Source organism: Cladophialophora psammophila (genome assembly GCF_000585535.1).
Source record: "Cladophialophora psammophila CBS 110553 chromosome Unknown aczJe-supercont1.26, whole genome shotgun sequence".
In the NCBI taxonomy this organism is placed as follows: Eukaryota; Fungi; Ascomycota; class Eurotiomycetes; order Chaetothyriales; family Herpotrichiellaceae; genus Cladophialophora; species Cladophialophora psammophila.
Window position 1 is genome coordinate 285,870 of NW_006912947.1, and position 14,089 is coordinate 299,958.

The following is a 14,089-nucleotide window of genomic DNA, read 5'->3' on the forward strand; positions in this document are numbered from 1 at the left end:
CCATATGTGCCATTCTAGTAACACCCCTTCAACCCCTTGAAAGCGTCGTCTTCACATCTATCTCATCCCAAGTCTTTCATCTCACCGCGTCTTCCCACAACATAGACGAAGGAAAGCTATTATTCTGACAACAGCTCGCCTCTGAAGCCCGATAGAGGCAATATATCAGCATCTCACTTCCAGCTGATTTCTACCTTGGGTCAGCTTGAGCATGTCCTCACTTCCAGTCCGGCATTCTCTACATGTCAGTCACTGCCATGCCGTCGGGTCGTCCGACGTCTTCGCCGATATGCAAGGTCCCACACTCGAGAAAGAGCTGGCCGATCTATCCGACAGTGGCTTGGGCGACGATATCGACCAGGAAGTGAAAAGAGACAACAATCAGAATAAGTCGACGGACTCTAAATTCTACACGACACCGTCTTCCTTTGCTCGCCTTGCCGAGGATTGCCTCCAGGACTGGTCCGGAGGTCTCGAAAATCTTGCGTCGTCGCCCTTTACGGAGGCGAACAAGGCTGATTTCATCTACCACGCGACCGTACTGTTCTCGTGGGTGAAGCATGGTATTCTCCCGCGGCTCTCTGCTCTCGAGACCAAGTCCGAGAAACTTGCAGAGGCGAAAGACAAGGTGGAGAGGGAGAGCGAGTGGTTGAGGTCTCAGATCGAGGAAGCGAAAAGCAGATACGAGGAGATGTACGAGGCTTACGCGAGGGAATGCGTTGCGAGTCGGGAGAAGACGAAGCTGTTGGGCGAGGTTTGTCTGTGGGCGGGACGCCTAGTGGATTTTTTGGAGAAGGGGCCGAGTGGACGTGCGGCAGGGCGCTCCGATGGGACTGAGGACAAGGCTGGTGCAAGCAACGGCTGAGAAGAGCGTTGGGGGTTGTCAAGGTCAGACATAGCTCATCACCCTGCAATCATGCCGTTAGGGGGAAAGGGCAAGCGGATATATTGGACTCACGACTCTTCCACCAACTGAGCTCTCACGATGATGACATTCATTGCTGTACGCTAAGTTGACTCCGTCTTTGACTCTCCGCAAACATTGTTTTCTCTATCCCTGTCTGTGTACAGGTAGAAATTAATGGTCATGGAGCGTTGATATCGGTCTTCCCGCGGATGTCGTGAGATGTACGGAGTAGGTACCCGCCTAGGGCGGTAGATATGAGAGCGGTTCCGCTCCATGTCAAGCTGGGGTTTACCTGCTCGCGCGTCTCATCACTGCTGGGACCCCAAATGTGTAGGAAGTACGGAGGAAACACCCTACTGTAAGACTCCCGAAGACGGACGGCAACGCTCTGAACATGGTGATTGAGGCGCTTTCCACCCTCGACAAATGTATCCTCGTCCACCGTTAGAGCCAACCAGGAAAGCTTACCAGCCTTCTGAAGATAGGTAACCACCCAGACAATAAATTCGGGACGATTAATTTCCTGTTCGAGGTACTTACCAAACTCTCTTCCAGCTCCGTGCGCAACAGAGTTAGTTGCGAGCCTCTCTTTCACATCCCAGCTGTAGGGGGCAGGATCAAGACTCTTCGAAGGCTTGCACGTGCTGCCTTTCTCGTACCTCCACGAGCAGAGCCGCAAATGAATCGACAAACCATCTCAGTCGAAGAAGATGAATGGAAAGATGTATCGTCCGAGCGTTCAGACGGACTCTTAGCCCCGAACACGGATGAAGGATTCAACCCCCGAGACAACGGCTCTGGAGGTACTACGTGTGCTCCGGACAGAGCACTTGAAGATACTCCTCGTGAGTATTTGCTGTCGTTATTGATGAATTTGTATCTTTGTTCGCCGGCTCCGATGCAAGGTCTTGGGACTTTCCGGCAACGCGTGCATTTCGGTTGCTGCAGGTTGCACTGCATTCAACAGTACGTGAGAAAAGAATGCTGCTTCAAGTTCGTACTGCTAGATATCAGGAGTCGCCATTTTGTGGTGAGCTCGATAAGCCTCGCAGCCTCGCCCGATGGGTCCTCCTGGCATGGTAAGAGCTGGGACTTTTTTACTTGCTCACCTATCTCGATTGATGGTGGATAGCCACGCATGATTCGGGGGCTAAGAAAAGCTTCCCAACCCCAGCCTTATATACTGAGAGATTCTTCTGTGATCAACACGAGGAGGCGTTGTGATGTTTCTGAAGGCGTGGAGAGCTGCTATGTACTTGGACAAATAGCTGAGCCCCCATTCTGGGGGCCACCCACTACGTCATTAATCTCCTATAAGTGTGGGGTTCAACTGTTATGGGCGGCTCAATACCAGCGAGAATAGATGATTTATATGCACATAACGGACTCTCCCATCTCCTTCAAGGGCGCCATAGTTCCTGGTGTGCTAGTAGAAAATGAGCTATGTTTGTAGAGAGATTTGTAGGAGAATCATATCACGAATTTTTGGGTGGTGCGCATCAGTTCGGCTGGGCCACTTTTTTTGGCTTGAAACCGGCGAGCGGCTTGCACCATAGTCTAGTTTAGGGGTCCTCCCGCCTCCCGAACTATGTACTTGTACAGTTCAATGCAAGTTGCAGGAAAATTTTCCTGCCGTATTTGGCGGTTGCCGTCGCCGCTTCGAGCAAAATGTTTGACCATACAACCAGCCTCCACCGCACCATGCTCCTACACATCATCTCCACGACATCCTCCAACCTACCTTCCCCTCTCTTCACCCAGCCACAGCAACGCCATAAGTAGCTCTAAGGCGGCCGAGCAAGTGATCTCCGGCTGTCATTTTGCCCAGCGTTTCGGCCGTGGCGGAGCCGCCGCCTCGTCCGATGACGGCCTTTCGAAACGCCGCGGCCCGGGCTTCGACAGCCTGTGATGGGACCGGGACAAGCACGGTCTCATCGGCAGGTTGCACGAAGACGGCGATGGAGAAGCGGTCGCGTCCGAGGTGACCCGACGGGCCGGAAGCTGAGGTCGGATTCGTGGATGCAGGTCCATTATTGGACGCGGCCGCATCTTCTTGTTCTACCAGAACGACCCTGTGAACCGTCGACTTGAGGAGGCCGTTTGTCCAGAATTGTAGGAGGTCGCCTATGTTGACGACGATAGGCGGGAAGGCAGGGTCGTGGTATCCAGGCGGAGAAACGGGCACGCGGGCCCATTGGCCGTCGTCCTTCAGGATCTCCAGCCCAGGCTGGCCCGGTCGCGTGAAGAGGAGAGTGATGCTGCCATAATCGCTGTGCGCGCCGGCTCGAATGTCGGCTTCGGCGTTATAGTCCGTGTTGGAGGGTAGTTGAGGGTAGTACAGCAGGCGGACTGTCTGTGGTGAGTGGTCGTGACACGGGACGAACCAGTTGGCATCTTCGATCCCCAGGCCCATGGCGATCAAGCGCAGAAGCCGTGTGGCCATGGCTCTGCAGCGCGCGTGGAAGTCGCGCAGTGCAGCGTCCGCGTCAGGCTCTGAGAACTGTGGCGGCAGTGGTTGGCGCCATGCAGACGTCTCGGGCTCGGGTTCTGCGAGGTTGAAACACTGTTTGAAATCCCCCCTCGCGTGGCTCTGCGGGTCCAAATTCTCGACCTTCATGTCGACAAAGCCGCGATTTTTCGTGATCTTGCAAGCCAATTTTTCGGCATCGCTGGCTTCTTTGAAGAAACGGCTGCCGATATTGAAGACATTCTGGACAGTGGAAGCATCGAGATCGTGTGTGACTCTGTCCCCGCTGTTTGACGACGTCGATGAGGCTGGTGATCCGGAGATCCAGAGAAATCCATGTTTTGCAGCAGCTTCGACAAGTTCTCTGGCCAGCGCGGGTGACTCTTGCGAGATGTCGAACAGTGGTAAGTCGATGGAAGTGTCAGCCGCCGGAGCGGCGCCATTGGACAAGGTAATAGCAGGCATGATTGGCTTCCGGGCTTAGAGTGAACAAAGGTAATACTCCAAGAGTGGTCAATCGAGCGAGAAAGACTCGACTTTCAATCCAGGAACAGGATCCTGGGGTAGATATATATCCTTTTCTAACCGTAAGTTACTTATCGTAAGAAGAAAAGTGCTATTCGCCGTCTCCTTTCGGCGCCGACCGAAGAAAACGCTGGCCACGAGATGTGCGAGGTACGAATTGAAATTGTAACAAATGGGCTGACATTCCACGATAGCCAGCTTTTTGCCGTTGTCCCCCACATGCGACTTCACTGTGACACTGAATCATCCAATCGGTTACTGCCCAGTACAAGCCAGTAGTACGACTTGAAAATACATGCAATGTCACGGATTTGAACGCCATTTGGCTGTAATAGTTTTACTTTCATGTTACTGCCCTGTGGCAACTATGGCGCCTAACAGGATGCTGTGTAACTTGCCGCGGCATACGAGGTCGATGGCCTCTATATTCCCACAAAGAGGTCGCGTCACGATTCTCAAATAGATTATCCATCACCACTAAGCCTCAGGCGATAAGCGGAGCCGTCGAATTCCGTGAGATTTGTCGACTCACGCATCCCCAGAAACGCCGCGCTCTTTAAATATTTCTTTAACTATTTCTAGGGCTCTCTAGACGGTCGATTTAACGGCTAGTGACGCCCTCGACGCCCTCGACGCCCTCTCAGCCACACGCCAGCTGCGCGCGATGCTCGAGGTACAGATGAAGCTGCCAAGGCCAATGTCGCAGTCGTTGGCCAGCGAAATGCCTTCATCTTCAGTCCCGAACTTGTAAACACCCAGAATCGGCGCGAAGAATTCTTCTTTTCAGGTGATGGTATTGCAAGCCATATTTGTATCAAGTGGGCCTCCACCCAAAGCAACTTTACCACCTTGCTCGACGGCGCCTATTGCATTTGTGTGAGTTTTGAGGGTTTCGTCGCGGGCTTGTTTTGTTTGTGCCGAGTCACCTACTGACAATATGCTTCATGGCCTTCTAAACCGCTCGCTCGTGCGTGAGAGCCCCAATGTCTACACCTTCTTCAGTACCAGGGCCAACCTTGAGGGCGTTCACCTTCTCAATCAACACGGATACAAACTTGTCGTGGATCCCAGCTTGGACCAAGATCCTGTTGGCGGTCACACACGTCTGGCCACCGTTTCGGACCTTGGCCTTGTCCACGTCGGTGTCGTCGAACACTATGAACGGGCGGTTTCCGCCTAACTCTAGAGAGGGCTTGGTGAGATTTTCACTACATTGTCGAGTTAGAAGCTTTCCGATTCTTGTACTGCCGGTGAAGCTCAATTTCCGAACCAGCTTGTTGGTACACAACGCCTCGCCCACCTCGGCCACGAGATGGAGAGTGGTGATGACATTGAAACACGTTGAAACTTGCCGGGGGCGCCTGCTTCTTTGGCGGTTCTCGCCAAAGTCAGTGACGATTCTTTGTGCCAAGTACGCCGAAGGGATCGTCTCGCCGTGCGTCCGTTCTTCCACCTCAGTATTGAATGTCTGGGAGCCAAGTGGCATGAAGACAAGAACAAATGGGAGGTGTTCCTGAAGGACCTCCAAATGAACATTACCAATTCACGTTTTGCCACCATCCTCATCTCCGCCGTGGGCGCACTGTCTCAAATGGGAGGGTAACAAGGTGGCCGTGATTCGCAACGGCTGCAGCGCTGCGCAGGCTATTCTGGTCATGGCCAGAACGGCGGCAAAGGTTACTCAATACGCCCGCCGCCGTCAGTGGTACTTACCACGGGTAAATTCAATCTCGATCGATCAAGCCGGATGCTATCCCAAAGGGGCTTATCTGACTTGCTGTTTTGCTGCTTTAGCCCAACCATGTATTCACCCAAACCGAAAGATGGTCGTTCCGGTACATTCTCCTCCTTCAAAAATGTCACCCAGCGCCGGCAACTAGCCCGCTTGGATCAGATCAAATGGGCCGGAGATGTGATCCGCCAAAACATCACCGAACTGCTTCGCTGTTAAAAGACTTTTTATCTAGATGTCAAGGGCTTGCAGTGCGAAGAAATTGTGAAATCATCAATCAGTTACCTATCATCAACGCAATTTACAGTAGGACGACTTCGTCGGGAACGCGGCATTTCGGTTTCATTTTAGCTCAGACGCCCGATCTGCCAAGTAACATATTGGGATTCTCCTATTTGCCAGAATACCAATTTCAATTGCCTTGTAAGGCCAATCCCCGTGCTCATCCCCCATCGATTGGAATATGAACCCCGGTCACACATGCTGCAGCGCAGGCATCAACCACACTAATCCACCAGCTAGATCCATATGCTGACCGAACCGTTTCATGGGGGGTGCCTCGTTGAGATAGTAAAGGACCTCCGGCCTTTGGCGGACGATTTCTGCATTCATCTCTGTATTCACATACCTGATTTCGCACATATCATCAATTGCTGCGAACAAGTTCTGCGTAGATATGGTATCTCACCCTAGACTGATACAGTTGACCCGAATGCCCGAACTGGGCAATCCATTGGCAATCTGGATGCACAATGACTTTTGCAGAGCCCTTGGTGCCCGCATACACTGAGAGCTTCTGTCCTGGGCAAAGGTGAGAAGCAGATGAAGAAATAATCATCACGATGTTGTCTCTGTTTCCAGTATTCGGGTCCAGGGGGTTCATCATGCAATGTTTGGCTGCCAGTTGAGCTGGGAAAAATGTTTCAAATTGCTTCGACTCTCGTCAGCCCCGTGCGTTCACTGAAAACACAAAAATGAGTCCCATGCCGCGGGCGCCACCTATGATGACGGTGAGCGGGACGACCACGGCAACACGAACTAACAATGATGATGACAATACAACCTTAAGTGGGTAAACAGAGCTGTAACAATAATCTTCTTGCCTTTGAGCGTGACCTTCATAGCTGGTGACCTTCTTCTTGACGAGATATCGTCTTCTGATTGATCCTAGTCTGCAGAACTAAGATCTCGCGCAACCAAGAGCACCAAATCGCTCAAAAGGTCCGACATACTCTTCCCTCTTCTTGTGCACCGCCCCACGGGGGCGCCCAGTGCTTCATCAGCTGAAGTCCCCAGATATGTTGGACTCCAGGGAATCCGCGCGGAACTTACCAAGTAAGGGATCCTTACCGAATCACGGATAGCCTCCAATAACAGAGGGGTTCCTAGTTCTACAGGCCCTGTCGCAGGGCCGCTGGCTGTGCTGTCTGAGTACTGAGTACCGGCCGTCGGGAACCAGCCTCTCCTTATTGACGTAGATGGTAATCTCAATTAACTCGCATTTAGCGAAGAAGACCATGATGGTTAACCCCCTGGCAATCACTCGAAACCTTAAAGGGATAGTGAACAAAATAGAGTGAACACTTGCCTAATGGGGTTAGGTAGGGTATGTGTTTGTCCCAGCTAGGTAGTGAGCGAATACAGTCCATATTAAGTGAACAAAATACCCGAAGCCATAGAATAAGTAAGTAGGCAAAATGCTCCTGGCCCTAGAAGGCCCAGGCTCCAGTGTTGAGGCCCTCATAAGTCATTGTGGCCTCAGACTATTATGGGGGAAATCATCAACAGAAGATCCTGAGCCGATCAACATGACAGTTTCGATCTCGAAACTGAACACGGGTGCCTCCATACCGGCGATTGCCCTAAGTGCGCGTGACAACATTCACAAACCTTCCCCTTTCAAACTGACCCGGGAGCAGGTACCTGGCAGAGCAAAGACGGTGAGGTCCAGAAAGCTGTCGCTCATGCCATAAAGTCTGGCTATCGGCACAATAGACGCCCCCTATTGTTATCGTAACGTGAAAGAGGTTGGTGAAGGGATTCAACAAGGCCTCGTGGAATCAGGCCTGCAGCGGAGCGACATCTTTATCACTCCAAAAATCTGGTGCACCTACCGCACGAGGGTGCAAGAGAATCTCGACAAAAGCCTGGGGGATCTGGGTTTAGAGTATGTTGATCTCTACCTCCTACACTGGCCGATTGCGATGAACCCGAGTGAGAATCACGAGAAATTTCCCACGCTACCAGATGGGTCTCGGGATTTGGTGCGTGAACGGTCCCACGTCGATACATATAAGGACATGGAGAAGCTATTGTCGACCGGTATGGTGAAGGCCATCAGAGTTTGCAACTATTCCAAAGGGTATCTGGAGGAACTGCTAGGTTCCGCTTCCATTATCCCTGCAATCAATCAGATCGAGAACCATCCGCTACTACTACAGGATGAGATTGTGGAAGTGTGCCGTAAGGCTGGCATATTCTGACATGGTCGAAGACTCCCAGCGCGGTCAGCAACACGCTCAGCTCTATCCCAACAACATACGGACGGGATCCTCGACGGTGTGCTGCATCACACAAGCTGGCTTGAAACTGTCATTGTCCATTCCACCGTCAGTTTCGGACTTGCAGCGGATTTCTTTATCAGTGGGCGAGCACCGACAAGTCATCGGCGCTGTACGGCCAGGACGTAAAACACTCTTCCAAAACTTGACCAAGCGGTTGGACCAGAAGCCCGTCATCGCGCCGGAATGCGTCTAAAGTGGAAAGTGGCACCGGAATGTCACCAGCCAGACTCTTCTGAGCGCCCTCTGCTGCGAACTCGACCACACGACCAGCTTCCCCAGCTTGGCCCCAGACATTGCTGAATCGGCGAAAGGCAACTATTCCGTGTCGGCCACCACTATCGAGACGAAAGAAACGTCCGCGTTCTGGTCTTGTATGATCGGGTGCAACGACTGGCCCACCACCGAAACCTACGCCGAATTTGCCGAACGTCAAATCGCTAAGCGAGAATTGACGGAAGCCTCTGAGGGAACGGACTTTATCGGCGCTGTCGAGGGAGATCTGTGGATGATTTATTGTCCGCAATAACACATAGGCGTTTCTAATGCGCCCAAGCCCTTGGATACTGGCAATACTTCAGTGCCGGTGTTGCTAGTCAATCCAATGTGGGACCTAGCGACCCCGTACGGCGGCGTGGTCAATGTCCAGCGTCAGATTGGGGGAGTGTGCTGCCGACTAGGCACGGCGAGGGCCATGGGAGCTGGTATTTGTCGATAGTGTTGGAGAGGCACAAGATATCATGATCGACTATATGTTGACAGGGAACTCGCCGGCGGCGGGAACTGTGGCCTACTCTTGAAGGGACGTATATTTTTGCGACAATCCTGTGTTGTGTCTGGTCAGGGCCCTGCAAGTGATACCAAGCACAAGTAATCTCGCAGAAAACATGGCCATAATGCATAGATGGTACCAAATGCAGCGTGAGAGAAGGGAAGCGGCGCCGTCGCAGCGATTCTCAAAGTGATCAAAGTGATGCCGAGAAACACGTGGGGTTGATGCTACTTCATTGGCGACGCGCGCTCAGCCACCAATAGTTAGCGAGCTCCAGAAGCGCATGATTCAGGCGGCAACAAATATGGCTGAAACTGGAACCTTATGGCTGGTTGCTGAGGCAGCCGAAGAACGTCATTCACCTGCCCTCCCTTTGAGCATATTACCCTCACCACCAATACATCCTCATTCCGAACAACATCTCCAGAAAACACCCATTAACCTCTACCAAGTAGACCAATTACCCTAGTTACACTGCACTCCTTTCACACAATCGTCGACGGAACACCCTGCATCTTGCGCAACATGCCCCGAGGTCGCAAATCCGCCACTCGTCATGGCCACAACCCTTTACAGTCAACCCTCTCATTCAACAACAAGTCCGCACGGGTGACAAAGCCGAGCGCGAAAGCCCAGAGAGACGAACACGCCGCTTCGGTGAAGAAGTTGACCGAGCTTGAAGATGATGGGTTGAAGACGGAACCGGAAGAGGTCACAGATGTGAAAAATGAATCAGCATCCGAAGAAACGGAGGAGAGCCTACAAGATCTAGAACCAGATGCAGAACCCGAGGAGGAGGTAGCGGTGAAGGCGAGATCCAAGAAGAAGCAGAAGGCCAAGTCAGAAGGCAAGGATGAGCGTGAACTTGCGGCCGAGAAAGTCACGGATGCGCAACTGAAGAAGTACTGGCAGGCGGAGGAGGACAGTCGGCTTGCTCCTAGAGGTATGTCCCGCATGTGCATACCTTCTCGCATACTGCTGAAAACACTTGTCGTCTCCTCTCTCACCTTCACATTGCGTTTCATACCCCCCAAGCAACGATGTTGTCCGCAATCCCCTTACAAAATCGATCTCGTAAACAACCACCCCCCGTTCTTTTGAGTCCCATGGCTGATTGTATCGTATGGGCAGTCCACCAATCCGACCTCTCCCTCCACGAAAAGATCCTTCGCCACTTCGACCTCTCCTCTCAATACGGGCCGTGCATCGGCATCCCTCGTCTCCGACGCTGGCGCCGCGCAAATACCCTGGGCCTCGAGCCGCCCGTCGAAGTCCTCGCTGTCTTGTTGAGGGAGCAAGATCGTACGAAGAGCCAGGGATGCGGGAAGATGGCGTATATTGACGAATTGAGCAGCGGACGGGTTGTTCTGGTGGAGTAGATGGTAATGTGGTGGCAGTAGATATGTGGATGATGCGACGACGGACAGTGGACTCCCGGAGATTTCAAGCCGAGGAAATGTCCGCAAGATGATGCGCCTCACCGAGGCTTCTGCTACCTTTGTTTTGGTGCAGCTGTGGCATTGAGATCCGGCTTTGCTAAGGGGATGTGCTGGCTGGGTACTTCGATCATGTCGCGGCTGGTAAACGTGTCGATGAGAATGACTCTGCAGGATGTGTACCATGAATGTGGCCTGACTTCACGAAGTGTGTGATGTGGGAATTAAAGTCCATTCTGGCCGATGTTCTCGAGGATACTGGATCTCTGGACAAAATGGCTTCATGGAAAGGGGCCGTAGCCTTGCGCTATTTAATCTTTGAGAGTTGCGCTATAACACAAGCACCTGAAACGTGAAGCAAAGGTCGGAATGGCTTACGCCATGATCACATAAGATGCAATCCGGCACACAGATACACAATTGCTGGAAGCAGAATGTCATTACCGTCTCGGTCTAATGTTGTTCATTTACAAAGTCGCTTGCTTGGTCTTCTACTCGAGTTGTCATGGCATCTGCTGCACGACGTAAAACGACAGCTGAACCGTTGTCGTACACGGTACCCACGCACATAATGCTTCCACCACGAACAGAGTCGCCAAGTTGAACTCCAGTAAAGAAACATACCTAGCCTGCAACCTCTCTTTTTCCGTCGCCCACCCCCACGCCAATCCATCGTCAAAAGGTCGTAGTGATAACTTGGTATGCTCTAGATCAAAAGACACGGAACCATCAAAACATCATCTTTTCATCTAAGCACCAAATTCGGGGACAGTTGTGGTCTTGCCCAAAAGAGCCAGGGGTACGATGCCAGAGACGTGCATCTCCGGGCCGTACACATGCATGTTCAGACCCAACTCCTCACCCACCGACTTAATGTTCTTGAGACCTTCCTGATAGTTGGGACCAGCGCGACGAACCCAGATCTGAGTCTTGTGCTCATTGAGAACGGGAGCCACCTCCCTGAGTGCACGGATGACACCCTTGAATGTTGAAGCAACATTTGTGAAATTTGCAATGCCGCCACCAATGAAGAGAACCTTGCCGTCGGGGTGCATGGGTGCTCGGAGCATCAGATCCAGAACAGTTCTCGCATAGTTGTACGTCTGAGTCTCTGTCGGGGCGCCGGAGTATTCACCGTAATTGGCCAGTTCGCTGACAAAGCCGGCGGAAGCAATAGCGTCGGCGTACACCACCGAAGCACCACCACCCGCGACCAAGGTCCAGATGCGGCCCTTGGCATTAAGAACGGTCAATTTGAGCGAAGCACCAGTCTTCGCGTCCATGTCCGCAATGTATTTCTCTTCTTTGCTGAGCTCACGACCGAAGGGCGCAGGGAACTCCATTGGCGGGCCGACATCGATGGTGACCTTTCCGTCGGTTTTGACACCGGGCAGACCAAGAGCAGCGGGGCTTCGGGCAATGGCCCACTTCACACCGCACTCGAAGTCAGCCGTTTGGTCGAGTTTGGCGGCAAGATCGAGAAAATGGACTTCGGCGGAGGTGCCTGCGGCATTTGGAATGACGACCAGGGGGTTGATTTCGAGGTAGGTGAATTGGCAGTCCACGTAGACGGAGTACAGGCGGACAATGAAGTCGATCAGGACATTGTGGACACCCTTGGGCACGTCGGGTAACAGTGTCGCAGCCAGTTCTTGGTTTGAAGGGAATTTCTTCAGGTCGACTGGGATCAGGATCTTCTTGGCCTTTGCATCAACATCACCGACATCCACGCCACCTTCATGGGTGAAGAGGATCCAGTCGCCCTAGGGGTTGCAGTTAGCCTATCTGCCGCCGCAGGTCACGCATATGATTGCTGGAACTCACATCTCGCACGGAATTGATGTTAATGTAGTATTCAGTATCTTGAGGATGGGGCACAAAGGGTTCGACGAGGAACTGGCAAAGAGTGCCTATGACGTGCTCGACCTTGATCTCCTTGCGGGCTCTCTCCTCAATCCATTTTCTTGCCTCAGTCCATGTCTTGTTCAGGGCCAAAAGACCGCTCTTTCCTCTTCTCTTGATCAATTGATCTGGCTTTGCAACGAACTTGGAGCCGGGCTGGAGGAGCCAGGGATAAGTGGCCTCAGCTTGGTCCAAAACGGTCTTGACTGACTGGTCTTCAGGAAAGAAGATAGAGGCCAACTTAGGAGGAGGGTTGTGAACGCCAGAAGCCTTCAGAGGAGTAGGCTTAATGACAGGAGCGCGAGTTAGGTGGTAGTTGAGAATGGCCTTGCCGTCGGCCTCAAGAATGGACTTTGCTGACATTGTTGCGGCGGTGAGGTGAGGGGTAAGGGCGAGAAGGGCTCAGGGGGGGGGGGGAATTGGTTTGAGAAGATGTCCTGGCTTTTGAGATAGAAGACAGATTTCGGAAGGAAGAGCACAGCAAAGACAGTTGACAAGAAGATCAAGTCTAGTTTGCTGAATGGAAAAGTGCGAGCGTGAAGTTGTAAGGAGAAACGGTATGAACGGCTGGGGCCAGATTTGCTACTCGCTCGCACAGTTTACTGTTGGCCTTCGGAGGGATACAATGCTGCCCTCGACTTTTTCTGAGTGGATCCCATTTAGGCTAGGGCCCTGGAGTGTGGGTTGTTGGGAGCAGGGGTAGGCTTTGTGGGCGTGGGACTAGGCGTGCTAAACTTATCGAGGGGCATCTCAGCATGTAGTTTAGGGTGTGGAAGCTAAGGTTAGTAGGCTAGTAGGCTGCTAATCCGCGCCAACGCCAGGGACAAACCGCCCGCAATCGCCGTCGCCTCTACCAAGTACTCCATGGTCATGGTGTTTGACCGACAATCCCCAACTGTCGGTCACCGCCAAAAATTCATGAGCCTGTGACGTTGCGCCTCGTTCTGCAGGCTGTCGACGAAAATTCCAATGCCGAGTTGTCATCGCAACGCTTCATCTATTGGTGCCCAACTACCTCTTCAAGTCAGTGGATCAAGGTCACACAGACGCCGACGATGGCGACTATCGGCACCAAATTTCCTGTTGGTTCAGTCTCGAGCACCGATGGAGCGTTTTATTGTGGCCTCGGTGAATCTGGACAGATAATTGCCCTGGAGGAAGTCGGGTAAAGGCTGCGCCAATGCACGGCTGTTCCACCGGGCTAAGTACGAGATACGACGTGCACTTCTGACGGGGGCCGGACTCCGAATAGTTGGGCACGCGAGAAAGATCCTTTTCCTTCCAATCGATAGAGGGTTTGGGGGAGTTCAATGGTCCTTCAGGCCCGCACCCTGCAGACTCGGCGGATGTGGGAATGTCATTGTAAAGGGGGTCTCAGCCTCTCCAACATCCGGGCAGCCCAGGAGGGCATAGTGGCTGTCGATAGCGCACATGGCTGAAAGGCTTGTGTGGCGACAGTGGGTGGTCCATGCAGATGCCCCCCACTAAAAATCTCACCGCCCGGAGAGACTGCTGGGCGATAGCGGGATGTGCTGGACTTGGTGGGCGTGGTAATGCCACCTGGATGCACCTGGATGCTGCCCTCAACACAACTTTGGGGGCCGCCATTCCTATTTTCGGGCGCCCGCCCAGGAGCTTCCCTTGGTTGGGTCGTGCAGCTAACTAACCGGACCTGCCTCAACAGACGATCCCTAATCCAGTCACGCACGCTCATCATCTTCGCTCTCCACATTGCGCACTGGCAACCCTGTTGTACCCTGAGAAAGTGAACACCATTCCATCCACCA

At 52.8% G+C, this 14,089-nt stretch overlaps 7 protein-coding genes across 7 annotated transcripts; 3 read left to right on the top strand and 4 right to left on the bottom strand.

Annotated features, from left to right (window-relative positions):
- Positions 1 to 211: 211 nt before the first annotated feature.
- A1O5_11533 (uncharacterized protein) lies at positions 212 to 865 on the top strand (the record flags this gene model as incomplete). Its single annotated transcript, XM_007752105.1, has 1 exon — positions 212 to 865. One exon carries the CDS (start codon positions 212 to 214, stop codon positions 863 to 865), a length of 654 nt encoding a protein of 217 aa, XP_007750295.1.
- A 1,795-nt stretch (positions 866 to 2,660) lies between these two features.
- Positions 2,661 to 3,839, bottom strand: A1O5_11534 (uncharacterized protein; the record flags this gene model as incomplete). The annotated part of the gene is made up of 1 exon (XM_007752106.1): positions 2,661 to 3,839. One exon carries the CDS (start codon positions 3,837 to 3,839, stop codon positions 2,661 to 2,663), a length of 1,179 nt encoding a protein of 392 aa, XP_007750296.1.
- Positions 3,840 to 4,851: 1,012 nt separating this feature from the next.
- Positions 4,852 to 5,385, bottom strand: A1O5_11535 (succinate-semialdehyde dehydrogenase (NADP+); the record flags this gene model as incomplete). Its single annotated transcript, XM_007752107.1, has 1 exon — positions 4,852 to 5,385. One exon carries the CDS (start codon positions 5,383 to 5,385, stop codon positions 4,852 to 4,854), a length of 534 nt encoding a protein of 177 aa, XP_007750297.1.
- A 688-nt stretch (positions 5,386 to 6,073) lies between these two features.
- Positions 6,074 to 6,460, bottom strand: A1O5_11536 (uncharacterized protein). The gene is made up of 2 exons (XM_007752108.1): positions 6,320 to 6,460; positions 6,074 to 6,259 (listed from the first exon to the last, which is right to left on the bottom strand). Exons 1-2 carry the CDS (start codon positions 6,412 to 6,414, stop codon positions 6,106 to 6,108), a joined length of 249 nt encoding a protein of 82 aa, XP_007750298.1. The 5' UTR covers positions 6,415 to 6,460; the 3' UTR covers positions 6,074 to 6,105.
- Positions 6,461 to 7,439: 979 nt separating this feature from the next.
- A1O5_11537 (alcohol dehydrogenase) lies at positions 7,440 to 8,114 on the top strand (the record flags this gene model as incomplete). The annotated part of the gene is made up of 3 exons (XM_007752109.1): positions 7,440 to 7,497; positions 7,551 to 7,571; positions 7,627 to 8,114. The coding sequence occupies 3 exons, from the start codon at positions 7,440 to 7,442 to the stop codon at positions 8,112 to 8,114; spliced, it is 567 nt and encodes a 188-aa protein (XP_007750299.1).
- Positions 8,115 to 9,489: 1,375 nt separating this feature from the next.
- On the top strand, positions 9,490 to 10,343 carry A1O5_11538 (DNA polymerase delta, subunit 4; the record flags this gene model as incomplete). Its single annotated transcript, XM_007752110.1, has 2 exons — positions 9,490 to 9,907; positions 10,096 to 10,343. The coding sequence occupies 2 exons, from the start codon at positions 9,490 to 9,492 to the stop codon at positions 10,341 to 10,343; spliced, it is 666 nt and encodes a 221-aa protein (XP_007750300.1).
- An 806-nt stretch (positions 10,344 to 11,149) lies between these two features.
- On the bottom strand, positions 11,150 to 12,665 carry A1O5_11539 (ATP-citrate synthase subunit 2; the record flags this gene model as incomplete). The annotated part of the gene is made up of 2 exons (XM_007752111.1): positions 11,150 to 12,163; positions 12,225 to 12,665. The coding sequence occupies 2 exons, from the start codon at positions 12,663 to 12,665 to the stop codon at positions 11,150 to 11,152; spliced, it is 1,455 nt and encodes a 484-aa protein (XP_007750301.1).
- Positions 12,666 to 14,089: the final 1,424 nt, after the last annotated feature.

What these genes read in the sequence shown, in the direction of transcription:
- A1O5_11536 (XM_007752108.1), bottom strand. Translation starts at nt 6,414, where the DNA reads ATGCGGGCACCAAGGGCTCTGCAAAAGTCATTGTGCATCCAGATTGCC. An exon ending in GTCAACTGTATCAGTCTAGG is followed by an intron (nt 6,260 to 6,319) that starts GTGAGATACCAT and finishes GTGCGAAATCAG; the next exon opens with GTATGTGAATACAGAGATGA.